Source organism: Oncorhynchus mykiss, chromosome 15 (genome assembly GCF_013265735.2).
Source record: "Oncorhynchus mykiss isolate Arlee chromosome 15, USDA_OmykA_1.1, whole genome shotgun sequence".
In the NCBI taxonomy this organism is placed as follows: domain Eukaryota; kingdom Metazoa; phylum Chordata; class Actinopteri; order Salmoniformes; family Salmonidae; genus Oncorhynchus; species Oncorhynchus mykiss.
Window position 1 is genome coordinate 77,955,236 of NC_048579.1, and position 27,874 is coordinate 77,983,109.

At 46.8% G+C, this 27,874-nt stretch overlaps 1 protein-coding gene across 3 annotated transcripts in view; it reads left to right on the forward strand.

Moving 5' to 3' along the window:
- The first annotated feature begins 3,735 nt into the window (after positions 1-3,735).
- LOC110490691 (Rho guanine nucleotide exchange factor (GEF) 39) overlaps positions 3,736-27,874 on the forward strand; it is a 107,994-nt gene continuing 83,855 nt past the window's right edge. For all 3 annotated transcript variants that reach the window (XR_005036248.1, XR_005036249.1, XM_036945433.1), the window contains exons 1-5: positions 3,736-3,890; positions 7,806-7,990; positions 12,376-12,470; positions 17,268-17,388; positions 26,761-26,879. Coding sequence is in view for 1 of the 3 variants with exons in the window: in XM_036945433.1 (XP_036801328.1) it covers positions 7,841-7,990; positions 12,376-12,470; positions 17,268-17,388; positions 26,761-26,879 (485 nt within the window). In the remaining 2 variants the exon portion in view is untranslated. The remainder of the gene's footprint in view (positions 3,891-7,805; positions 7,991-12,375; positions 12,471-17,267; positions 17,389-26,760; positions 26,880-27,874) is intronic.

Genomic DNA, 27,874 nt, shown 5'->3' on the forward strand with positions numbered 1-27,874 from the left:
AAACCATAGTAAACTACAGGATATCTCTAGAAGATATAGAAACCATAGTAAACTATAGGATATCTCTAGAAGATATAGAAACCATAGTAAACTACAGGATATCTCTAGAAGATATAGAAACCATAGTAAACTATAGGATATCTCTAGAAGATATAGAAACCATAGTAAACTATAGGATATCTCTAGAAGATATAGAAACCATAGTAAACTACAGGATATCTCTAGAAGATATAGAAACCATAGTAAACTATAGGATATCTCTAGAAGATATAGTAACCATGGTTACTACAGGATATCTCTAGGAGATATAGAAACCATAGTAAACTACAGGTTATCTCTAGGAGATATATACAGGATATCTCTAGAAGATATAGAAACCATAGTAAACTATAGGATATCTCTAGAATATATAGTAACCATGGTTACTACAGGATATCTCTAGGAGATATAGAAACCATAGTAAACTATAGGATATCTCTAGGAGATATATACAGGATATCTCTAGAAGATATAGAAACCATAGTAAACTATAGGATATCTCTAGAATATATAGTAACCATGGTTACTACAGGATATCTCTAGGAGATATAGTAACCATGGTTACTACAGGATATCTCTAGGTCTACATCTGACCTGACACTTGTTTGCTTTTGATGCCCACTGCACTCAGGTTCATGCATAGGATGTATTCTGGCATCATTTCCTGTTTCAGTCACTCACACTCTCCTCCTCGATTCACTATTCTCCCGCCTGTGTTAATGGTGATGAGTAGCACAACTCAGACAGACACGTTGACAACACTAGATGTCAGTGTTAGCGTCTACTGAGGGCGGACTCCGAGCTCCCTGCTTTCTTTTATATATTTAGAGCGCAGGGTGTTTGACCCTCTGCCGGGGACATTCGTCCAAAATGGCACTCTATTCTCTCTATAGTGCACTACTCTTGACCAGAGGCCATAGGGTAAGTAGTGCACTATATAGTACATAGGGAATAGGTGGCCATTTATCTACCTACCTCATCCCCATACTGTATTTATTTATTTATCTTGCTCCTTTGCACCCCAGTATCTCTACTTGCACATTCATCTTCTGCACATCTACCATTCTAGTGTTTAATTGCTATATTGTAATTACTTCGACACCATGGCCTATTTATTTCCTTAACTCCCTTATCTCACCTCATTTGCACTCACTTGATATTGACTTTTTGTTTTCTTTTTTCCTACTGTATTATTGACTGTACGTTTGTTTATTCCATGTGTAACTCTGTGTTGTTGTATTGTGTCGAACTGCTTTGCTTTATCTTGGCCAGGTCGCAGTTGTAAATGAGAACTTGTTCTCAACTAGCCTACCTGGTTAAATAAAGGTGTTCTCAACTGTCCTACCTGGTTAAATAAAGGTGTTCTCAACTAGCCTACCTGGTTAAATAAAGGTGTTCTCAACTAGCCTACCTGGTTAAATAAAGGTGTTCTCAACTAGCCTACCTGGTTAAATAAAGGTGTTCTCAACTAGCCTACCTGGTTAAATAAAGGTGAAATAAAGATTTAAAAAATAAAATACAAATTTGGGACAGTTCCTTCTTCTACCGGGAGCTGGCTGAGGCTATAACTGTTCCTAAGACTGATTTAGTGGGGCGTCTCCTTCATGTTAATATCCAACACTGTTTTATAATTAGTGTTGAAATCTGCTGATATGTTTTTCTCTCTTTCCTTCATTTCCTACTAGGATGTAGCCAATCACCAAGGGGGTGACTGAATTCCCCAGTATAGATAGACGCACTGGCAGAGAAGAGCACATGCCCACTTGTTGGTAATTAAGTCTACGGGGCAAGAAGAGACCAGCGTGTGTTTCAACTCACAGACTTTTTATTAGATTTTTGACTACAGCTCCAACAAGATCAGCATCATCACCAGTTATTCTGCTTTCACAACTACAGTTGTTGGTCTACAAAATGACAGATTCAGATCGAAAGCTATACTGTTCACGGGGCAGCAGGGTAGCCTAGTGGTTAGAGCGTTGGACTAGTAACTGAAAGGTTGCAAGTTCAAATCCCTGAGCTGACAAGGTACAAATCAAGGTACAAATCTGTTGTTCTGGCCCTGAACAAGGCAGTTAACCCACTGTTCCTAGGCCATCATTGAAAATAAGAATTTGTTCTTCACTGACTTGCCTAGTTAAATAAATAAATGATTGTGGACTGTGTTCAGCCCTCATCTGTGTACTGAATCTGATTGTTGCATTTTGTCAATGTGGATTCAGCATCACCAGGGAGATTGAGAACTGTGAAAGTTTCACATATACATATAAGTCGTACTGTTGCTACTTCCTGTAAACACACAGTCCAGTTCAAAGTGAATGATGCCAGGCCCTACTTCCTGTAAACACACAGTCCAGTTCATAGTGAATGATGCCAGGCCCTACTGCCTGTAAACACACAGTCCAGTTCATAGTGAATGATGACAGGCCCTACTTCCTGTAAACGCACAGTCCAGTTCATAGTGAATGATGACAGGCCCCACTTCCTGTAAACACACAGTCCAGTTCATAGTGAATGATGACAGGCCCTACTTCCTGTAAACACACAGTCCAGTTCATAGTGAATGATGACAGGACCAACTGTCTGTAAACACACAGTCCAGTTCAAAGTGAATGACAGGCCCTACTGTCTGTAAACACACAGTTCAGTTCAAAGTGAATGACAGGCCCTACTGTCTGTAAACACACAGTTCAGTTCAAAGGGACTGACAGGCCCTACTGTCTGTAAACACACAGTTCAGTTCAAAGGGACTGACAGGCCCTACTGTCTGTAAACACACAGTCCAGTTCAAAGGGACTGACAGGCCCTACTGTCTGTAAACACACAGTCCAGTTCAAAGGGAATGATGCCAGGCCTCTGTGCAAATGGCTTGTTTGTATATAAGCCTACTGTAGCTCTGATTGGCTATGGGGCACCAGTCTGCGTAGATTCTGGTCCTGGACGAGACAGATGTTTAATTTACTGCAGTGTTTATTAATTGTCCAAACACACGGCCACTCTATATTGTTGATAGAATTTTCACAAATGTCTTACTCTATGTCATTCCCAAACATTCTATGAATTTATGAAAACGTGAAAATGACCAAATCTAAGCTCTGGCTTGTCAGAAAATGTAAAACCCCCAAAAAAGTCACCATATTCTTCCTGGGGGTGTAGTTGGACAGATTTGAACAAGATGTCATGTTGTTAAAGCGCTGTCAGTTCCACTTTAAGTAGCATTGGAAGACAGGATCCATCAAACACACCGTGTGTCATCACAGTGGTCTCTAACTTGTGGTTAGACTCCCTCAGGTGGAACAAATTTAAATTTGCGGTCGTTTTTTTTTTTCCCAATGCTGAATTGAATGTCATTGAGAAAACAGAAAGGTGTCGTAATGTTTTTTTCCCCCCACAAACATCCTTTCTAAATTTAAAAGTAAACATCCTGTTTTTCAAAAGTATCTGTAATCCGATTACAATAATTAAAAAAAATATGGTAATGTAAATTATTCTATTTTTTTCCCTACTCAGATTACATGTAATCTGTTACTCCGCAAACCCTGGTAAATGAGTTCGGATTCTGTGTTTTCACGTGCAAAAGTGATTGTTTTGATTAAAACGCTGTATTTACCTTCCCAATGAAAACTAGTTTGTAAAAGTCGAACATATATATTGTATGGAAAAGAGACGTGTTTCTGGACGTCGCAACACGCTGCCTTGTTGACGCCCTGCTACGTCACAAGGCTGGGCGGGTCCGTTTCCATAGCCCCTGGGGGACCGGGAGCCAATAGCGTCGCTTGACAACCCGGAAGAAACAGCAGCCCGAAAAGAGCGCCTGGATTTCAATTTTAGAACAGATACGAAGACATTGACAGGTTCGTTTATCTTTTCAACCTAAGCAACATTTTAATGTCGTGTGTACAGTTATATCGCTGTAAATGTGTAATTTGAGTCATATTCCAGTCGCTACCTTTAACCATGCAGCTTTCCTCGACGTTGTCGTGGAACTTTGCAGAAAGCTACGTTCACTGTTTGTTTGTTTAAGCTAAACGTTATTTGCGGTGCTCACGTCGAGAAACATTTCAGTTCTGTTTTTTCAAAACTATTTTTTTGTAGCACTGTTGTCCTGTAGGTTATAGAAAACGTGTTACTTTGTCGCATGCGAGACACATTTGAACGCGCAAAAGCGGTGAGGGAGGAGTGCCCTTCTCAAATTGAACAGTAATCTGCTCGGTTAGGTTGTCAACAAGCATCGTCCTGAAACACATCTCCTTTTTTTCCGAACGACTTTTAATTTGGAATGCAGATAAGTCGTGTTTATCAAAAGGAATCACTTGTACCCGTGTGAACACAGAATCCCAGTCATTCCACATGCTCTTTACGTCACTGTTGTTTTGAGCCGACTTCCGCCATGGTCTTTGAATAGAGTACCACAGTCATAATACTCATAAAACCTAAGGGTCAAACAAGAAAATGGTTCCAATTGTTTTTCCAACATAAATTTTTCCCATAACAGATTTTTAGAAACCCTTTTAAGAGTGCTTCTACACCTGCATTGCTTGCTGTTTGGGGGTTTTAGGCTGGGTTTCTGTACAGCACTTTGAGATATCAGCTGATGTACGAAGGACTTTATAAATACATTTGATTTGATTTAAATTAAGGTAGACCTTTTTTCTTCTACTGTATTATTGACTGTTCGTTTGTTTATTCCATGTGTAACTCTGTGTTGTTGTTTGTGTCGCACTGCTTTGCTTTATCTTGGCCAGGTCGCAGTTGTAAATGAGAACTTGTTCTCAACTAGCCTACCTGGTTAAATAAAGGTGAAATATGTATATTTTTAAAAGGTCTGTGTTTAGTTTATGCTTAACCCGGCACAACGTTTTTGATAACTAAATCTCTATAGGACAAGGTCACTTTTTTTTTGCAATATATTTGCCTGTATTTACCTCCCAAAAATAAAATGCTAATTATCATAAAGAGCTACATATGCCATGATCTGGACAAGACTGCCACATTGAGGCAACGGTACGACTCTGGATTAGCGATATAGCTACATTTGAGTAATTAATACATTGGCTACATTTCAGTCGACCTAGCCCCTGTCAGTCGACCTAGCCCCTGTCAGTCGACCTAGCCCCTGTCAGTCGACCTAGCCCCTGTCAGTCGACCTAGCCCCTGTCAGTCGACCTAGCCCCTGTCAGTCGACCTTGCACCTGTCAGTCGACCTAGCCCCTGTCAGTCGACCTAGCCCCTGTCAGTCGACCTAGCCCCTGTCAGTCGACCTAGCCCCTGTCAGTCGACCTAGCCCCTGTCAGTCGACCTTGCCCCTGTCAGTCGACCTTGCCCCTGTCAGTCGACCTAGCCCCTGTCAGTCGACCTAGCCCCTGTCAGTCGACCTAGCCCCTGTCAGTCGACCTAGCCCCTGTCAGTCGACCTAGCCCCTGTCAGTCGACCTAGCCCCTGTCAGTCGACCTTGCCCCTGTCAGTCGACCTTGCCCCTGTCAGTCGACCTTGCCCCTGTCAGTCGACCTTGCCCCTGTCAGTCGACCTTGCCCCTGTCAGTCGACCTTGCCCCTGTCAGTCGACCTAGCCCCTGTCAGTCGACCTAGCCCCTGTCAGTCGACCTTGCCTCGCAAGCCAATCGCAGAACGTACGATTTTTGCTTCAATTTTGTCATTTACAATCTGGCCAGGTTGATATCCAGATTTTAATCTGGTTCCGTCACACAGTGTGACGTGATGATCGCAATAGACTGAATCTGACTGAATCAGTCTGAAAAGGTTTTTACTGCTAATGGGGAAGACCTCCAACGTCTGCTTCTTATTGGCTAAGAGGTGTCCTCCCTTTCTCTCTCCCCTCATGTCCCCTGGCTAAGAGGTGTCCTCTCTTTCTCTCCTCATGTCCCTTGGCTAAGAGGTGTCCTCCCTTTCTCTCTCCCCTTCATGTCCCCTGGCTAAGAGGTGTCCTCCCTTTCTCTCTCCCCTTCATGTCCCCTGGCTAAGAGGTGTCCTCCCTTTCTCTCTCCCCTCATGTCCCCTGGCTAAGAGGTGTCCTCCTTTTCTCTCTCCCCTCATGTCCCCTGGCTAAGAGGTGTCCTCCCTTTCTCCAATCATGTCCCCTTTCTCTCTCTCTGTGTGTGTGTGTGTGTGTAACCCAGTGCTATCTCCCCATCTCTGACTCCCTCCTCTTCCCTTGTTGTCCCTGAACTAGGAATCCTCCCTGGACTCCCTCATTAGTGTCATCTCCTCTGTAGCACCACGGAGCAGGCTGAGACACCTGGGTTGTGTGTCCCAAATGGCACCCTATTCCCTTTTTATAGTGCACTACTTTAGACCACGGCCCATAGTGCACTATATAGGGAATAGGGTGTCATTTGGGACGAGTGTTAGAATCCTGGGCCATTACTTAGTCTGAGGGCAGCGCTTTAGCAGCAATTAACCCCAGTGACATCTCCCACGGTGCCCGAGTGTCAACGACAGCCTTCCACTAACTAACACACTGTAAACAACAGGGTCTGATTAAGGACACACAGAGTGCCTTTCTGGGAGGGAGAGAGGGCGGACTGGGTAAGAGAGAGAGCGAGGACGGACCGGGTCAGAGAGAGAGCGAGGACGGACCGGGTCAGAGAGAGAGCGAGGACGGACCGGGTCAGAGAGAGAGCGAGGACGGACCGGGTCAGAGAGAGAGCGAGGACGGACCGGGTCAGAGAGAGAGGGAGCGAGGACGGACCGGGTCAGAGAGAGAGGGAGCGAGGACGGACCGGGTCAGAGAGAGAGGGAGCGAGGACGGACCGGGTCAGAGAGAGAGGGAGCGAGGACGGACCGGGTCAGAGAGAGAGGGAGCGAGGACGGACCGGGTCAGAGAGAGAGGGAGCGAGGACGGACCGGGTCAGAGAGAGAGGGAGCGAGGACGGACCGGGTCAGAGAGAGAGGGAGCGAGGACGGACCGGGTCAGAGAGAGAGGGAGCGAGGACGGACCGGGTCAGAGAGAGAGGGAGCGAGGACGGACCGGGTCAGAGAGAGAGGGAGCGAGGACGGACCGGGTCAGAGAGAGAGGGAGCGAGGACGGACCGGGTCAGAGAGAGAGGGAGCGAGGACGGACCGGGTCAGAGAGAGAGGGAGCGAGGACGGACCGGGTCAGAGAGAGAGGGAGCGAGGACGGACCGGGTCAGAGAGAGAGGGAGCGAGGACGGACCGGGTCAGAGAGAGGGAGCGAGGACGGACCGGGTCAGAGAGAGAGAGAGAGAGAGAGGACGGACCGGGTCAGAGAGAGAGAGAGCGAGGACGGACCGGGTCAGAGAGAGAGGGAGCGAGGACGGACCGGGTCAGAGGGAGAGAGGACTGACCGGGTCAGAGAGAGAGGGAGAGAGGACGGACTCGGTCAGAGAGCGAGCGTGCGAGGGAGGACTGGGTCAGAGAGCGAGCGTGCGAGGGAGGACTGGGTCAGAGAGCGAGGGAGGACTGTGTCAGAGAGCGAGTGAGCGAGGGACTAATTGCATCACCAACCACAGTTCCTTCCTCAACACTGTGTCCTTGGGTCTTCTGCAATACTATTGGTTATTGCGCTCTATGCAATACTTATTCCTTGACGATGTAAAAAATATTAGTGTGATTGTTAATATTGCTGTTGGATATAGCTTTTTCACAAACTTCAGGTGAGATTTCTAGGCCTAGTGAATTTCAGAAACCTATAATGTTTTGGAAAAATGTTTTATTCTCTACAGATCTGAGGTCAGTGTCCGCCCCAGTAGAGCATGAGTTTCTCTCCCTAATGATTTCATCTGTCTACAGTTCTGATCTGAGGTCAGTGTCCGCCCCAGTAGACCATGAGTTTCTCCCCCACCCCCGTGGGCCCGCCCGGCAGCCGTAGTGTCCAGGAGCAGAGAGAGAAGTGGGAGAGGAAGAGAACCCGTACAGTCAGGGCCCTGGTCCAAACTGAACAGAAATACTGTAAACAACTACAACTAGTCAACACGGTATGTGAACAGCGACCTGCTATTTATACTGTCATATGTGCCAAATTACACCCTATTCCCTATATTGTGTTCTAGTTTTGATGTGGACCCATGGGGCTCTGTTCAACAGTAGTGAACTGTGTGTAGAATAGGGGGTCATTTTGGGACTCAACCATTTGTCTGCTGAAACAGGAAAGGGGATACCTAGTCAATTGTACAACTGAATGTGTTCAACAGAAATGTATTTCGCATCCACGCCCAGTTGATGTTGGGGGTTAACTGCCTTGCTCAAGGGCATAACGGCAGATTTGTCCGCCTTGCTGGCTCTGGGATTCAAACCAGCGACCTTTTGGTTACTGGCCCGACGCGCTTAACCTCTTGGCTACCAACTGCCCTTACTATTGACCCGTATTCATAGTGTCTCAGAGTAGGAGTGCTGATCTAGGATCAGTGTTTTGGATCATAATGAATCTGATTACATAGAGTGGGAGGGGGGGGGGGGGGGCCTGATCCTAGATCATAATGAATCAGATTACATAGAGGGGGGGGGAGGAAACAACAGGCCCATGATGACCCCACATTGGAGAGGAGAGGGGTGTTCTCCGCTCTTTCTACAATCTACATTGTTCTCTTGCATTATGTTGAATACACCGAAGTTCAGTACACCGACCTGAACGTGTAGGCTACGGCCAATAGGAAACAGGCCATTAGGCACGTCGACCTGCTGTGTATTGAGCGTGTAGGCTACGGCCAATAGGAAACAGGCCATTTGGCATGTCGACCTGCTGTGTATTGAGCGTGTAGGCTACGGCCAATAGGAAACAGGCCTTCTGGCATGTCGACCTGCTGTGTATTGAACGTGTAGGCTACGGCCAATAGGAAACAGGCCTTCTGGCATGTCGACCTGCTGTCTAGTGAACGTGTAGGCTACAGCCAATAGGAAACAGGCCATTTGGCATGTCGACCTGCTGTCTAGTGACCGTGTAGGCTACGGCCAATAGGAAACAGGCCATTTGGCATGTCGACCTGCTGTCTAGTGAACGTGTAGGCTACAGCCAATAGGAAACAGGCCATTTGGCATGTCGACCTGCTGTCTAGTGACCGTGTAGGCTACGGCCAATAGGAAACAGGCCATTTGGCATGTCGACCTGCTGTCTAGTGAACGTGTAGGCTACAGCCAATAGGAAACAGGCCATTTGGCATGTCGACCTGCTGTCTAGTGACCGTGTAGGCTACGGCCAATAGGAAACAGGCCATTTGGCATGTCGACCTGCTGTCTAGTGAACCAATAGGAAACAGGCCATTTGGCATGTCGACCTGCTGTGTATTGAACCAATAGGAAACAGGCCATTTGGCATGTCAACCTGCTGTCTAGTGAACATGTAGGCTACGGCCAATAGGAAACAGGCCATTTGGCACGTCGACCTGCTGTGTATTGAACGTGTAGGCTACGGCCAATAGGAAACAGGCCATTAGGCATGTCAACCTGCTGTCTAGTGAACATGTAGGCTACGGCCAATAGGAAACAGGCCATTTGGCACGTCGACCTGCTGTGTATTGAACGTGTAGGCTACGGCCAATAGGAAACAGGCCATTTGGCACGTCGACCTGCTGTGTATTGAACGTGTAGGCTACGGCCAATAGGAAACAGGCCATTTGGCATGTCGACCTGCTGTCTATTGAGCGTGTAGGATACGGCCAATAGGAAACAGGCCATTAGGCATGTCGACCTGCTGTGTATTGAACGTGTAGGCTACGGCCAATAGGAAACAGGCCATTTGGCATGTCGACCTGCTGTCTAGTGAACATGTAGGCTACGGCCAATAGGAAACAGGCCATTTGGCATGTCGACCTGCTGTCTAGTGAACGTGTAGGCTACGGCCAATAGGAAACAGGCCATTTGGCATGTCGACCTGCTGTCTAGTGAACATGTAGGCTACGGCCAATAGGAAACAGGCCATTTGGCATGTCAACCTGCTGTCTAGTGAACGTGTAGGCTACGGCCAATAGGAAACAGGCCATTTGGCATGTCGACCTGCTGTCTAGTGACCGTGTAGGCTACGGCCAATAGGAAACAGGCCATTTGGCATGTCGACCTGCTGTCTAGTGAACATGTAGGCTACGGCCAATAGGAAACAGGCCATTTGGCATGTCAACCTGCTGTCTAGTGAACGTGTAGGCTACGGCCAATAGGAAACAGGCCATTTGGCATGTCGACCTGCTGTCTAGTGACCGTGTAGGCTACGGCCAATAGGAAACAGGCCATTTGGCATGTCGACCTGCTCTGTTGTGCGCTGCCAGACTCCGGTAATTGCAGTCAAGTTCCGATATGCTAATCCGCTGTTTGTGACATCACGATGTCGTCACCGTCGACGATGGCCCACAAACATTGTCGATTTAAAAAAAAAAAAAAAAAAAACATTTAGACGATGCAATGGTAAAATCGGCCAGCCCTAGACTAGAGTACCGTTGGGCACGCGGACTAGGAGTAATGGTAAAATCGTCCAGCCCTAGACTAGAGTACCGTTGGGCACGCGGACTAGGAGTAATGGTAAAATCGTCCAGCCCTAGACTAGAGTACCGTTGGGCACGCGGACTAGGAGTAATGGTAAAATCGGCCAGCCCTAGACTAGAGTACCGTTGGGCACGCGGACTAGGAGTAATGGTAAAATCGTCCAGCCCTAGACTAGAGTACCGTTGGGCACGCGGACTAGGAGTAATGGTAAAATCGGCCAGCCCTAGACTAGAGTACCGTTGGGCACGCGGACTAGGAGTAATGGTAAAATCGTCCAGCCCTAGACTAGAGTACCGTTGGGCACGCGGACCAGGAGTAATGGTAAAATCGTCCAGCCCTAGACTAGAGTACCGTTGGGCACGCGGACTAGGAGTAATGGTAAAATCGTCCAGCCCTAGACTAGAGTACCGTTGGGCACGCGGACTAGGAGTAATGGTAAAATCGTCCAGCCCTAGACTAGAGTACCGTTGGGCACGCGGACTAGGAGTAATGGTAAAATCGTCCAGCCCTAGACTAGAGTACCGTTGGGCACGCGGACTAGGAGTAATGGTAAAATCGTCCAGCCCTAGACTAGAGTACCGTTGGGCACGCGGACTAGGAGTAATGGTAAAATCGGCCAGCCCTAGACTAGAGTACCGTTGGGCACGCGGACTAGGAGTAATGGTAAAATCGTCCAGCCCTAGACTAGAGTACCGTTGGGCACGCGGACTAGGAGTAATGGTAAAATCGTCCAGCCCTAGACTAGAGTACCGTTGGGCACGCGGACTAGGAGTAATGGTAAAATCGTCCAGCCCTAGACTAGAGTACCGTTGGGCACGCGGACTAGGAGTAATGGTAAAATCGTCCAGCCCTAGACTAGAGTACCGTTGGGCACGCGGACTAGGAGTAATGGTAAAATCGTCCAGCCCTAGACTAGAGTACCGTTGGGCACGCGGACTAGGAGTAATGGTAAAATCGTCCAGCCCTAGACTAGAGTACCGTTGGGCACGCGGACTAGGAGTAATGGTAAAATCGTCCAGCCCTAGACTAGAGTACCGTTGGGCACGCGGACCAGGAGTAATGGTAAAATCGTCCAGCCCTAGACTAGAGTACCGTTGGGCACGCGGACTAGGAGTAATGGTAAAATCGTCCAGCCCTAGACTAGAGTACCGTTGGGCACGCGGACTAGGAGTAATGGTAAAATCGTCCAGCCCTAGACTAGAGTACCGTTGGGCACGCGGACTAGGAGTAATGGTAAAATCGTCCAGCCCTAGACTAGAGTACCGTTGGGCACGCGGACTAGGAGTAATGGTAAAATCGTCCAGCCCTAGACTAGAGTACCGTTGGGCACGCGGACTAGGAGTAATGGTAAAATCGTCCAGCCCTAGACTAGAGTACCGTTGGGCACGCGGACTAGGAGTAATGGTAAAATCGTCCAGCCCTAGACTAGAGTACCGTTGGGCACGCGGACTAGGAGTAATGGTAAAATCGGCCAGCCCTAGACTAGAGTACCGTTAGGCACGCGGACTAGGAGTAATGGTAAAATCGGCCAGCCCTAGACTAGAGTACCGTTGGGCACGCGGACTAGGAGTAATGGTAAAATCGGCCAGCCCTAGACTAGAGTACCGTTGGACACGCGGACCAGGAGTAACTGAGTTGTCGGTGGTCTAATCTTCTAAACCGTTTCAGTCTCATGGGAATCCAATGGAACCCATGCAGCTAGATAGCAGACGGGCTTAGCTAGACAAATGGCGAGACAAATACTAAGTTATTTTTTCTTGTCTCTGTGTGTGTCTGCGTGTGTGTACGTCTCTGTGTGTGTCTGCGTGTGTGTACGTCTCTGTGTGTGTCTGCGTGTGTGTACGTCTCTGTGTGTTTGTGTGTGTGTGTGTGTGTGTGCTCTCTCTTGCAGTACTTTGTGGAGATTCTGAAGGCCAAAGGCACCCTGAGGCAGGACATTAGAGAAAGCATCTTCAGTTCCATTCCATCCGTCTATTCAGTAAACCAGTAAGTATCTCTTTAATAATTAATGATGGGGGGGGGGGACATTAATTGGCACCCTCCCTGGCTCTCTCACTAGTAGTTCAGAGTGTTGTTTTGACAGGCCTCAGACAGCTGAGGGCCTTGTCTACTGAAAGCCTACACACAAAAACCCGATTCCAAATGGAGATAAAAACACATATCCTCAAGAAAATAAACAAGTCAGCACCGACTTCACTGAAAACCTTCAGGCCAGCGTGACGGCGTGAACAAGGTGAACCAAACCTAACCGCTGTCCTCCTTGCCATGTTTAATATCTCTCTGTGTGTGTGTAAATAACAACCATGTGAGATTTGGATTTCTACAACAACCAGCTATGTTCTTGAACCCTCCAACTCAACTCTGGTCCTGGAAACCAGTTCTACTGCATCTAATCAGGATCTGATTTTTTTTAGACCTGAGACACCAGCTGTGGGTGTACAATGAATGATCAGGTCGAACAGAGAACCAGACCCCCTGTAGGGTCAGAGTTGAGTACCCCCTGTTTTGGTAGTGTTCCAATAGAGCCGTAGACATTACAACATAGTCGTGTTCTAGAGTGTTGGTAGTGTTCTGTGTTCCGTGTGGTTCCAATAGAGCCGTAGACATTACAACATAGTCGTGTTCTAGAGTGTTGGTAGTGTTCTGTGTTCCGTATGGTTCCAATAGAGCCGTAGACATTACAACATAGTCGTGTTCTAGAGTGTTGGTAGTGTTCCGTATGGTTCCAATAGAGCCGTAGACATTACAACATAGTCGTGTTCTAGAGTGTTGGTAGTGTTCTGTGTTCCGTATGGTTCCAATAGAGCCGTAGACATTACAACATAGTCGTGTTCTATTTAATCATGTGGTTTATAGCTTCACAGAATGAACGTCGTACTGTGTTGAATAATGATCAGGTGTTGAGTCCCACAGGTCCTCATCTCCACTCTGAGACTGACAGGCTTTCTTCCTGAGAGTGGCATGATGAAGACAGAGGGGTGTATTACTGAGGGCATGTCCCAAACCACTCCCTATATAGTGCACTATGGGCCCTGGTCGAATGTAGTGCTCTGTAAAGGGAATAGTGTGTCATTTTGGACGTGGGTAGAGTGTGACTGTATTGGATAAACTGGTGCGTCTCTATCAGTGGAGGCTGCTGAGGGGCTCTGAGAATATGAAACACACTTATTCATGTCACTGAGGGAGAGACGGTAATGTATTACGTTTACATTATGTCAGGATATGTCACTGAGGGAGAGAGGGTAATGTATTACGTTTACATTATGTCAGGATATGTCACTGAGGGAGAGGGTAATGCATTACATTATGTCAGGATATGTCACTGAGGGAGAGACGGTAATGCATTACGTTTACATTATGTTAGGATATGTCACTGAGGGAGAGAGGGTAATGCATTACGTTTACATTATGTCAGGATATGTCACTGAGGGAGAGAGGGTAATGCATTACATTATGTCAGGATATGTCACTGAGGGAGAGAGGGTAATGTATTACGTTTACATTATGTCACTGAGGGAGAGACGGTAATGTATTACGTTTACATTATGTCAGGATATGTCACTGAGGGAGAGAGGGTAATGTATTACGTTTACATTATGTCAGGATATGTCACTGAGGGAGAGAGGGTAATGCATTACATTATGTCAGGATATGTCACTGAGGGAGAGAGGGTAATGCATTACATTATGTCAGGATATGTCACTGAGGGAGAGACGGTAATGTATTACGTTTACATTATGTCAGGGTATGTCACTGAGGGAGAGACTAATGTATTACGTTTACATTATGTCAGGATATGTCACTGAGGGAGAGACTAATGTATTACGTTTACATTATGTCAGGATATGTCATTGTCAGACATCAGGGATCCTCTGGGAGGAGAGGAGACACAGACTGGTACTAGTCACCATGACAGCCGTGAGCTGGGGAGGAGTGAGCACTTTGGGGTGTGGAGGTCGACCGGTTTTTAAATTCGGGCCAATGTTATGAAAACTTGAAAATCGTAAATCTGCATTTTTGGACGCCGATCATTACATTGCACTCCACGTGGGCGTAGTGTGTTGATTTAGAGGAATGATAACAGGCTTTTCTGTCAGGTATCATGTCTGTATCGTTGGGTGTAGTGTGTGTGTGTGGTAAATGTAGGAAGGAAGGTATAACTCAGTTCACATCCTGTTTTTAAAAAAAAATTGACTTTCCTCCAGGGGAACAACACCGCACACTAATCAGGAATTCCACTGTAATTAAACACTAGCCGACTTATATATTTAATGTAGGAATATTTAGTGTGTTGATGATCCTCCCGTGCCGTTCATCATGGTTCAGGCAGTTTATGAGGAGTTGTGACCAAGACGGTGATAGTATGTAGATGGAAAAAGCTAATTATCCCTCCTCCCTGTTCCACTGTAACAGACTGTAATGACCAACGCCAAAGACAGCGTCGCGTCACCCAGAGGAACTAGAGCAGAATCACAAAGCTATTTGGAGAGATTGATATTCCCTCCCAGGTGTGTCTGGGGAGTTTAATGAGGATGTAACGTGGTGTGATTTGTAGTGTGATACAGATCAAACTGTATCCAGGGTGACGGGAGTAACATCCTTTTCACTGTTGAAAACCTGAGACAAAGTTCTGCTTTCTTTTTGTTTTTATGTGTGTGATCGATAACTACTTCTCTATTCTCCTCCTCCCTTCCACTCTCTATTCTCCTCCTCCCTTCCACTCTCTATTCTCCTCCTTCCTTCCACTCTCTATTCTCCTCCTCCCTTCCACTCTCTATTCTCCTCCTCCCTTCCACTCTCTATTCTCCTCCTTCCTTCCACTCTCTATTCTCCTCCTCCCTTCCACTCTCTATTCTCCTCCTTCCTTCCACTCTCTATTCTCCTCCTCCCTTCCACTCTCTATTCTCCTCCTCCCTTCCACTCTCTATTCTCCTCCTCCCTTCCACTCTCTATTCTCCTCCTCCCTTCCACTCTCTATTCTCCTCCTCCCTTCCACTCTCTATTCTCCTCCTCCCTTCCACTCTCTATTCTCCTCCTCCCTTCCACTCTCTATTCTCCTCCTCCCTTCCACTCTCTATTCTCCTCCTCCCTTTCCTTTCCTCCCCCTCTCCTCCTGCCTTTCCTCCCTCTCTCCTCCTCCCTTTCCTCCCCCTCTCCTCCTCCCTTTCCTCCCTCTCTCCTCCTACCTTTCCTCCCTCTCTCCTCCTACCTTTCCTCCCTCTCTCCTCCTCCCTCTCTCCTCCTACCTTTCCTCCCTCTCTCCTCCTACCTTTACTCCCTCTCTCCTCCTCCCTTTCCTCCCTCTCTCCTCCTCCCTTTCCTCCCTCTCTCCTCCTCCTTTTCTCTCCTCCTCCCTTCCCCACTACTCTCTCCTCCTCCCTTCCCCACTACTCTCTCCTCCTCCCTTCCCCACTACTCTATTCTCCTCCCTTCCACTCTACTCTCCCCTCCGATCTTCTCGTTCTCTTTCTTCCTGACGGCCAGACTATTTAATCACCCTGAAAAACAGTCTGGAAGTTGTAATTTGTAGCTTTATATTTATCATAATATCCTCTGGCTGTGAGACGAGGGAAGAAACGGAAACATGGTTTTCTTGCCCTTTGCCCTCGTTAGCCCGACTCTCCTGCTAAGTGTGTGTGTGTGTGTGCGCGCGCTTGTGTCTCTCTCTCCTGCTAAGTGTGTGTGCGTTTCTAGTGTGTGTGCGCGCGCTTGTGTCTCCTGGCTGTGTGTGTCTCTCTCTCCTGGCTGTGTGTGTGTGTGTGTGTCTCTCCTGGCTGTGTGTGTGTGTGTGTCCTGGCTGTGTGTGTGTCTCTCTCTCCTGGCTGTGTGTGTGTGTCTCCTGGCTGTGTGTGTGTCTCTCTCTCCTGGCTGTGTGTGTGTGTGTCTCCTGGCTGTGTGTGTGTCTCTCTCTCCTGGCTGTGTGTGTGTGTGTCTCCTGGCTGTGTGTGTCTCTCTCTCCTGGCTGTGTGTGTCTCTCTCTCCTGGCTGTGTGTGTCTCTCTCTCCTGGCTGTGTGTGTCTCTCTCTCCTGGCTGTGTGTGTGTGTGTCTCCTGGCTGTCTCTGAGTCTTCTGATTACCAACAGGTCTACCTTGGCCCGATGCTTTCATTGCAATCTATTTAAATCAACTTCAGAGCTCCTTCTTTCCAGCGACGTGAGGATGTAATGTCTCTGGGAACATCATTAGACCAGTGCAGTCAGGAGTTGTACATGTCTAATTGTTGAGCACTCTTTTAATTTATTCATGTTATTTGTTACTGTGGTGATCAGACGGTTCTATGTGGTAATATTTAGTGATGGGGGGGTGGGGGGGGAGATCGATGCTGTTGCATATCACAATATTATTTTCGACGACATTATAATGATACTTTTACTCCAAATATGGATTTGGCATCAGATTGATAGCGCTAGTCGACTCTACATGTAGAATTGACTCTATGTATAGAATCGGATCGACGTATAGAATCGGATCTACATGCAGAATGTGATTTACATGCAGAATGTGATTTACATGCAGAATGTGATTTACATGCAGAATGTGATTTACATGCAGAATGTGATTTACATGTCGTATCGGCATCTAAGTATTGTGAGAATATCGTACTGTGATGTCCATTGCAATATTTCTAGGGCTGGGTATTTCCGGGGACGTCACGATATGATATTCCCAGAATGCTTAGTTGCCAATACTATATTGTGATTATCTTGACATGTTATCTTGCATGAGGATGTGTTGTCGATGCTGATCATCATTGTTAATTGTCTCTCTCTCTCTACTCTGCAGGACGTTGTTGGTCCGTCTGGAGAACGGGGACTTGGGCCGTGGATTTGATGACTTCTGTCCTCACCTCCACCACTACGTTACCTACGTAGACAACATCCAGAACGCCAGCAAGGTCCTGGCGGTAAGAACACTTCTTATTGTATTGTTGTGAGCAGCAACTCTCAGAACCCTGTGAGGTTCTGTGTTCCGGTGAGAACACTTCTTATTGTATTGTTGTGATCAACAACTCTCAGAACCCTGTGAGGTTCTGTGTTCCGGTGAGAACACTTCTTATTGTATTGTTGTGAACAACAACTCTCAGAACCCTGTGAGGTTCTGTGTTCCGGTGAGAACACTTCTTATTGTATTGTTGTGATCAACAACTCTCAGAACCCTGTGAGGTTCTGTGTTCCGGTGAGAACACTTCTTATTGTATTGTTGTGATCAACAACTCTCAGAACCCTGTGAGGTTCTGTGTTCCGGTGAGAACACTTCTTATTGTATTGTTGTGATCAACAACTCTCAGAACCCTGTGAGGTTCTGTGTTCCGGTGAGAACACTTCTTATTGTATTGTTGTGATCAACAACTCTCAGAACCCTGTGAGGTTCTGTGTTCCGGTGAGAACACTTCTTATTGTATTGTTGTGAACAACAACTCTCAGAACCCTGTGAGGTTCTGTGTTCCGGTGAGAACACTTCTTATTGTATTGTTGTGAACAACAACTCTCAGAACCCTGTGAGGTTCTGTGTTCCGGTGAGAACACCACTTCTTATTGTATTGTTGTGAACAACAACTCAGAGCTGTGTTCAGAGCTGTCATACAGGACTGTATAAGACCATATAGACCACCCCATACAGGACTGGTTAAGACCATATAGACCACCACCCCATAAAGGACTGTATAAGACCATATAGACCACCCCATACAGGACTGTATAAGACCATATATACCACCCCATACAGGACTGTATAAGACCATATAGACCACCCCATACAGGACCGTATAGACCACCCCATACAGGACCGTATAGACCACCCCATACAGGACCGTATAGACCACCCCATACAGGACTGGTTAAGACCATATAGACCACCCCATACAGGACTGGTTAAGACCATATAGACCACCACCCCATAAAGGACTGTATAAGACCATATAGACCACCCCATACAGGACTGTATAAGACCATATATACCACCCCATACAGGACTGTATAAGACCATATAGACCACCCCATACAGGACTGTATAAGACCATATAGACCACCCCATACAGGACTGTATAAGACCATATAGACCACCCCATACAGGACCGTATAGACCACCCCATACAGGACCGTATAGACCACCCCATACAGGACCGTATAGACCACCCCATACAGGACTGGTTAAGACCATATAGACCACCCCACACAGGACTGTATAAGACCATATAGACCACCCCATACAGGACTGGTTAAGACCATATAGACCACCCCATACAGGACTGTATAAGACCATATAGACCACCCCATACAACGTTGGTCTGAGGACAGGACACGTCTGGTTGACGACGTTGGTCTGAGGACGGGACGCTGTCTGGTTGACGACGTTGGTCTGAGGACGGGACGCTGTCTGGTTGACGACGTTGGTCTGAGGACGGGACGCTGTCTGGTTGACGACCTTGGTCTGAGGACGGGACGCTGTCTGGTTGACGACGTTGGTCTGAGGACGGGACGCTGTCTGGTTGACGACGTTGGTCTGAGGACGGGACGCTGTCTGGTTGACGACCTTGGTCTGAGGACGGGACGCTGTCTGGTTGACGACCTTGGTCTGAGGACGGGACGCTGTCTGGTTGACGACCTTGGTCTGAGGACGGGACGCTGTCTGGTTGACGACCTTAGTCTGAGGACGGGACGCTGTCTGGTTGACGACCTTGGTCTGAGGACGGGACGCTGTCTGGTTGACGACCTTGGTCTGAGGACGGGACGCTGTCTGGTTGACGACCTTGGTCTGAGGACGGGACGCTGTCTGGTTGACGACCTTGGTCTGAGGACGGGACGCTGTCTGGTTGACGACCTTGGTCTGAGGACGGGACGCTGTCTGGTTGACGACGTTGGTCTGAGGACGGGACACATTTGTTGTGCCTTTTTATTTAGCTTTGTCCTTTTGGCCAGACCAAAAGTAGTGCACTAAATAGGTAATAGGGTGCATCAGATTTGCTTCACTTAAAAGAAGTGTAGATCCGTCCTTGAGCAAGGCACTGAACCCTAATTTGCACATTTTATTGCACCCGTCTGGTGTCAGGTTAGGCAACAACACATCCTCAACAACAACAACACATCCTCAACAACACATCCTCAACAACAACAACACATCCTCAACAACACATCCTCAACAACAACAACACATCCTCAACAACACATCCTCAACAACAACAACACATCCTCAACAACACATCCTCAACAACAACAACAACACATCCTCAACAACACATCCTCAACAACAACAACACATCCTCAACAACAACACATCCTCAACAACAACAACACATCCTCAACAACACATCCTCAACAACAACAACACATCCTCAACAACAACAACAACACATCCTCAACAACACATCCTCAACAACAACAATACATCCTCAACATGGGGCCCCTCAGGGATGTGTGCTTAGTCCCGTCCTGTACTCCCTTTTCACCTACAACTGCATGACTGCATGACTGCATGACTGCACGGCCAAGCACGACTTCAACACCATCATCAAGTTTGCATGACAACACAACAGTGGTAGGCCTGATCGCCGACAACAAGGAGACAAGCCTATAGGGGAGAGGTCAGAGACCTGGCAGTGTGGTGCCAGGGGCAACAACGTGAGCAAGACAAAGGAAATGATTGTGGACTACAGGAAAAGGATGGCAAAACATGCCCACTTCCACATCCTCGGGGCTGTAGTGGAGCGGGTCGAGAATGTCAAGTTCCTCGGTGTCCACATCACCAACAAACTAACATGGTCCAAACACATCAAGATAGTCGTGAAGAGGGCACGCAGCACCTTTTCCCCCTCAGGAGACTGAAAAGATTTGGCATGGCACCTTAGATCCTCAAAAGTTTCTACAGCTGCATCAAGAGTATCCTGACCAGTTGCATCAATGCCTGGTACGGCAACTGCTCGGCCTACGACAGCAAGGCACCACAGAGGGTAGTGCGTACGGCCCAGTACATCACGGGGGCCAAGCTTCCTGCCATCCAAGACCTCTATAGCAGGCGGTGTCAGAGGAAGGCCCAAAAAATTGTCAGACTCCAGCCACCCCAGTCATAGACCGTTCTCTCTGCTATCGCATGGCAAGCAGTACCGGAGCACCAAGTCTAGGACCAAGAGGCTCCTTAACAGCTTCTACCCCCAAGACATAAGACTGTTGAACAATTAATCAAATGGCCTCCGGACAATTTACATTGACCCCCCTTTGTTTTTACACTGTTTTAGAAACGTTTGAGTGTTTTCTATCTAAATCTACCAATAATATGCATATCCTAGCTTCTGGGCCTGAGTAGCAGGCAGTTTACTTTGGGCACGCTTTTCATCCGGACGTGAAAATACTGCCCCCTAGCCCGACGAGGTTATTAAGAAGGAAAGCTATTTCACAAATTAACTTTTTAAGAAGACACACCTGTTAATTGAAATGCATTCCGGGTGACTACCTCATGAAGCTGATTGAGAGAATGCCAAGTGTGCAAAGCTGTCAAAGCAAAGGGTGGCTACTTAGAAGAATCTCAAATATAAAATAGATTTAGATTTATTTATTTTTTACACTTTTCTGGTTACTACATGATTCCATATGTGTTTTTTCATATTTTTGATGTCTTCACTATTATTCTACAGCGTAGAAAGTAGAAACAATTAATAAAAACCCTTGAGTGAGTAGGTTGAAAATCGATGGCAGGACTTGAAAATGGCTGCCTAGCAATGATCAACAACCAACTTGACAGAGCTTGGATAATTTTTTTAAAAGAATAATGGGCTAATATTGTACAAACCATGTGTGCAAAGCTCTTAGAGACTTACCCAGAAAGACTCACAGCTGTAATTGATGCCTAATGTGTTTATACAAAGTGTCTCGGATGTGAATACTTATGTAAATTATATTTTTGTATTTAATTTTCAATACATTTGCAACAATTTCTAAAAAAAAAAAAATTCATTTTGTCATGATCTGGTATTGTGTGTTGGTGGGTGTGTAAATCCATGTTTAATTCAGACTGTAACACAACACGATGTGGAATACGTCTAGGGGTATGAATACTTTCAGAAGGCACTGTTTTTAATCACCTCAGCCTAAGTGATGCACCTCCGTTAGCACGCTAACGAGTCTCTTAACACGCTAATAACACACAGCCCCATGTTTCAGCAATTACAGGCGTGTTAGTAAAGTAGACCCGGTCAATTCCAATCAATTCCAACTCCCCTCTGTCCCTAATCAATGAGATCAATCAATGGTCTCTCTGCAGACAGACTCATCCTTCCTCTTAACCAAGACATTCATATCACTGCAGCTGTCGGCTCTGTGCATGATTAACCACAGGTAACCAACCACAGGTAGTATAGTGATGTTAGCTCCATAGTGTTATTAGCTCCATTGTGATGTTAGCTCCATTGTGACGTTAGTAGCTCCGTAGTGATGTTAGTAGCTCCGTAGTGATGTTAGTAGCTCCGTAGTGATGTTAGTAGCTCCGTAGTGATGTTAGTAGCTCCGTAGTGATGTTAGTAGCTCCGTAGTGATGTTAGCTCCATAGTGTTATTAGCTCCATTGTGATGTTAGCTCCATTGTGACGTTAGTAGCTCCGTAGTGATGTTAGTAGCTCCGTAGTGATGTTAGTAGCTCCGTAGTGATGTTAGTAGCTCCGTAGTGATGTTAGTAGCTTCGTAGTGATGTTAGTAGCTCCGTAGTGACGTTAGCTCCGTAGTGACGTTAGCTCCGTAGTGACGTTAGCTCCGTAGTGACGTTAGCTCCGTAGTGATGTTAGCTCCGTAGTGATGTTAGCTCCGTAGTGATGTTAGCTCCGTAGTGATGTTAGCTCCGTAGTGATGTTAGCTCCGTAGTGATGTTAGTAGCTCCGTAGTGATGTTAGTAGCTCCGTAGTGATGTTAGCTCCGTAGTGATGTTAGCTCCGTAGTGTTATTAGCTCCATTGTGATGTTAGCTCCATTGTGACGTTAGTAGCTCCGTAGTGATGTTAGTAGCTCCGTAGTGATGTTAGCTCCGTAGTGATGTTAGCTCCGTAGTGATGTTAGCTCCGTAGTGATGTTAGTAGCTCCGTAGTGATGTTAGTAGCTCCGTAGTGATGTTAGTAGCTCCGTAGTGATGTTAGCTCCGTAGTGATGTTAGCTCCGTAGTGATGTTAGTAGCTCCGTAGTGATGTTAGTAACTCCGTAGTGATGTTAGTAGCTCCGTAGTGATGTTAGCTCCGTAGTGATGTTAGCTCCAGAGTGATGTTAGTAGCTCCGTAGTGACGTTAGTAGCTCCGTAGTGACGTTAGTAGCGCCGTAGTGATGTCAGTTTCTGTTTTCCTCCTGTTGGTGTTCATCAGTGATTCCTCTCACATTGAGCTCATCATCGCAGTGTAAATACACACACACACCCCTTCACCCGGTACGACTCAGTGGGTTTTCCAGGTTTTTGGCTCTCAGAATGATTCTTATTATTTTTTTTAGAAAAACACAAATGGATATTTTTATGTCCACAACAATGTTTAAACCACATCAGGAGACCGTTTTTTAGGTTTCAGAAAAATTTAAGAAATGTAGATTTTTGGATGTAGTTATCCTTTAATTCCAGTGTGCACCAGGAAGAGGCCGTTGATTGGTTAAGAGGTGTTGCTGTGGTCAGTGTGCACCAGGAAGAGGCCGTTGATTGGTTAAGAGGTGTTGCTGTGGTCAGTGTGCACCAGGAAGAGACCGTTGATTGGTTAAGAGGTGTTGCTGTGGTCAGTGTGCACCAGGAAGAGACTGTTGATCGGTTAAGAGGTGTTGCTGTGGTCAGTGTGCACCAGGAAGAGACTGTTGATTGGTTAAGAGGTATTGTTGTGGTCAGTGTGCACCAGGAAGAGACTGTTGATTTGTTAAGACGTGTTGCTGTGGTCAGTGTGCACCAGGAAGAGACTGTTGATTGGTTAAGAGGTGTTGCTGTGGTCAGTGTGCACCAGGAAGAGACTGTTGATTGGTTAAGATGTGTTGCTGTGGTCAGTGTGCACCAGGAAGAGACTGTTGACTTGACTGAGGTGTTGCTGTGGTCAGTGTGCACCAGGAAGAGACTGTTGATTGGTTAAGAGGTATTGTTGTGGTCAGTGTGCACCAGGAAGAGACTGTTGATTTGTTAAGACGTGTTGCTGTGGTCAGTGTGCACCAGGAAGAGACTGTTGATTGGTTAAGAGGTGTTGCTGTGGTCAGTGTGCACCAGGAAGAGACTGTTGATTGGTTAAGAGGTGTTGCTGTGGTCAGTGTGCACCAGGAAGAGACTGTTGACTTGACTGAGGTGTTGCTGTGGTCAGTGTGCACCAGGAAGAGACTGTTGATTGGTTAAGAGGTATTGTTGTGGTCAGTGTGCACCAGGAAGAGACTGTTGATTGGTTAAGAGGTGTTGCTGTGGTCAGTGTGCACCAGGAAGAGACTGTTGATTGGTTAAGAGGTGTTGCTGTGGTCAGTGTGCACCAGGAAGAGACTGTTGATTGGTTAAGAGGTGTTGCTGTGGTCAGTGTGCACCAGGAAGAGACTGTTGACTTGACTGAGGTGTTGCTGTGGGCAGTGTGCACCAGGAAGAGACTGTTGACTTGACTGAGGTGTTGCTGTGGGCAGTGTGCACCAGGAAGACACTGTTGATTGGTTAAGAGGTGTTGCTGTGGTCAGTGTGCACCAGGAAGAGACTGTTGATTGGTTAAGAGGTGTTGCTGTGGTCAGTGTGCACCAGGAAGACACTGTTGATTGGTTAAGAGGTGTTGCTGTGGTCAGTGTGCACCAAGAAGAGACTGTTGACTTGACTGAGGTGTTGCTGTGGGCAGTGTGCACCAGGAAGACACTGTTGATTGGTTAAGAGGTGTTGCTGTGGTCAGTGTGCACCAGGAAGAGACTGTTGATTGGTTAAGAGGTGTTGCTGTGGTCAGTGTGCACCAGGAAGAGACTGTTGATTGGTTAAGAGGTGTTGCTGTGGTCAGTGTGCACCAGGAAGAGACTGTTGATTTGTTAAGACGTGTTGCTGTGGTCAGTGTGCACCAGGAAGAGACAGTTGATTGGTCAAGAGGTGTTGCTGTGGTCAGTGTGCACCAGGAAGAGACTGTTGATTGGTTAAGAGGTGTTGCTGTGGTCAGTGTGCACCAGGAAGAGACTGTTGATTGGTTAAGAGGTGTTGCTGTGGTCAGTGTGCACCAGGAAGAGACTGTTGATTGTTTAAGAGGTGTTGCTGTGCTGCTCCTGTGATTGCAGAGTTTTGCAAAACAAAATGGATGCAAATAATCATGATGCCATTCTGACAGGTCGGCTACTTTTGTAGTTAACATTTTAATTGAGCCTTTCCGGCTCTACCAGAAGACTGGTTATCTTTAACATTATCTCTAACGGCTGTTACACAATGTGTAGACACACACACACACACACACACACACAGGCAGGGGAATTCCTGTGTCGTTTCAGAGAGCTGATGCATTATGGTCAATACTTATGGTTCTCTGGGAAGAAGTTCAATAAATTGTTTTTAAATATTGTTTCGTTCTGTTTTTGTAATGTCTGGATTAGGTGATTCTGTCCACGTCTTCCACAAACGCAGGTTTTCTTGGGCCCTACGGCAGCCATGCTTGTTTTGATGGCCGACAAGATGAGTCCCTCTTTCTGCTGTCGTATTGTTGACGCTCATGTTGACATGATTTACAACATGCCTATTGAATGAGAGCGTGCTCAAACACAATCACGCACGTTCTCACAAACACACACAGACTTCCTCTTCCACTCTGACTGCCAACCCAGAGAGATAATGACTGACATAGAGGTGATTGGTGTTGGGGGGAGTACACAGATGGCGGCGCAGACAGACAGACAGACGTTGGCGCGGCCTCGTAGACAGACAGACAGACGTCGGCGCGGCCTCGTAGACAGACAGACAGGCGGCGGCGCGGCCTCGTAGACAGACAGACAGGCGGCGGCGCGGCCTCGTAGACAGACAGACAGGCGGCGGCGCGGCCTCGTAGACAGACAGACAGGCGGCGGCGCGGCCTCGTAGACAGACAGACGGCGGCGCGGCCTCGTAGACAGACAGACGGCGGTGCGGCCTCGTAGACAGACAGACAGGCGGCGCAGCCAGCCGGTGGACGGACGGATGGACGGACAGACAGGCGGCGGCGCGGCCGCTCAGACAGACAGACAGGCGGCGGCGTGGGGGGAGCAGGTATCCGTCATCAGTAGAGAGATGTTTTTGATGTTCACAGCAGCTGACCCTAGTTGGAGGGAGTTGACATGCCCTCGATTTAGAAACTGTCCTTTGGCATGTTCTGTTCTGAGTGGCTGAGAAGTTATCTCTGTCTGTTCTCTGTCCAACTCTCTCTGTCCAACTCTTCAGGTCTCCTCTGTTTAGTGGAGGACTCAGGGTGATATTAAATGGTGTCTGTTCTCTGTCCAACTCTTCGGTCTCCTCTGTTTAGTGGAGGACTCAGGGTGATATTAAATGGTGTCTGTTCTCTGTCCAACTCTTCAGGTCTCCTCTGTTTAGTGGAGGACTCAGGGTGATATTAAATGGTGTCTGTTCTCTGTCCAACTCTTCAGGTCTCCTCTGTTTAGTGGAGGACTCAGGGTGATATTAAATGGTCTGTTCTCTGTCCATCTGTTCGGTCTCCTCTGTTTAGTGGAGGACTCAGGGTGATATTAAATGGTCTGTTCTCTGTCCAACTTTTCGCTCTCCTCTGTTTAGTGGAGGACTCAGGGTGATATTAAATGGTGTCTGTTCTCTGTCCAACTCTTCAGGTCTCCTCTGTTTAGTGGAGGACTCAGGGTGATATTAAATGGTCTGTTCTCTGTCCTCAGCGCCAGGTAAAGATCTGTTTAGTGGAGGACTCGGGGTGATATTAAATGGTGTCTGTTCTCTGTCCAACTCTTCAGGTCTCCTCTGTTTAGTGGAGGAATCGGGGTGATATTAAATGGTCTGTTCTCTGTCCTCAGCTCCAGGTAAAGATCTGTTTAGTGCAGGACCTCAGGGTGATATTAAATGGTGTCTGTTCTCTGTCCAACTCTTCAGGTCTCCTCTGTTTAGTGGAGGACTCAGGGTGATATTAAATGGTCTGTTCTCTGTCCAACTCTTCGGTCTCCTCTGTTTAGTGGAGGACTCAGGGTGATATTAAATGGTCTGTTCTCGGTCCTCAGCTCCAGGTAAAGATCTGTTTAGTGGAGGACTCGGGTGATATTAGATGGTCTGTTCTCGGTCCTCAGCTCCAGGTAAAGATCTGTTTAGTGGAGGACTCGGGGTGATATTAAATGGTCTGTTCTCTGTCCTCAGCTCCAGGTAAAGAAGAACAAAGCCTTTAGAAGGTTTAAGAAGCTCCAGGAGTCCAGACCAGAGTTCCTCAACTGTAAACTAGAGGACCTCCTCCCACTGCCCATACAGCGCATCCAACAGTATGTTACTCTGTTTCCGTACACCTTATACACCCCATCTAACAGTATGTTACTCTGTTTCCATACACCTTATACACCCCATCTAACAGTATGTTACTCTGTTTCCGTACACCTTATACACCCCATCTAACAGTATGTTACTAGGTTTCCGTACACCTTATACACCCCATCTAACAGTATGTTACTCTGTTTCCATACACCTTATACACCCCATCTAACAGTATGTTACTCTGTTTCCATACACCTTATACACCCCATTTAACAGTATGTTACTCTGTTTCCATACACCTTATACACCCCATCTAACAGTATGTTATTCTGTTTCCATACACCTTATACACCCCATCTAACAGTATGTTACTCTGTTTCCATACACCTTATACACCCCATCTAACAGTATGTTACTCTGTTTCCATACACGTTATACACCCCATCTAACAGTATGTTAATCTGTTTCCATACACCTTATACACCCCATCTAACAGTATGTTACTCTGTTTCCATACACCTTATACACCCCATCTAACAGTATGTTACTCTGTTTCCATACACCTTATACACCCCATCTAACAGTATGTTACTCTGTTTCCATACACCTTATACACCCCATCTAACAGTATGTTACTCTGTTTCCGTACACCTTATACACCCCACCTAACAGTATGTTACTGTTTCAATACACGTTATACACCCCATCTAACAGTATGTTACTCTGTTTCCATACACCTTATACACCCCACCTAACAGTACATTGTTCTAAATCACCAACTACTGTAAAACACAATTCAACAGCACATCGTTCTAAACCACCAACTACTGTAAAACACAATTCAACAGCACATCGTTCTAAACCACCAACTACTGTAAAACACAATTCAACAGCACATCGTTCTAAACCACCAACTACTGTAAAACACAATTCAACAGCACATCGTTCTAAACCACCAACTACTGTAAAACACATTTCAACAGCACATCGCTCTAAACCACCAACT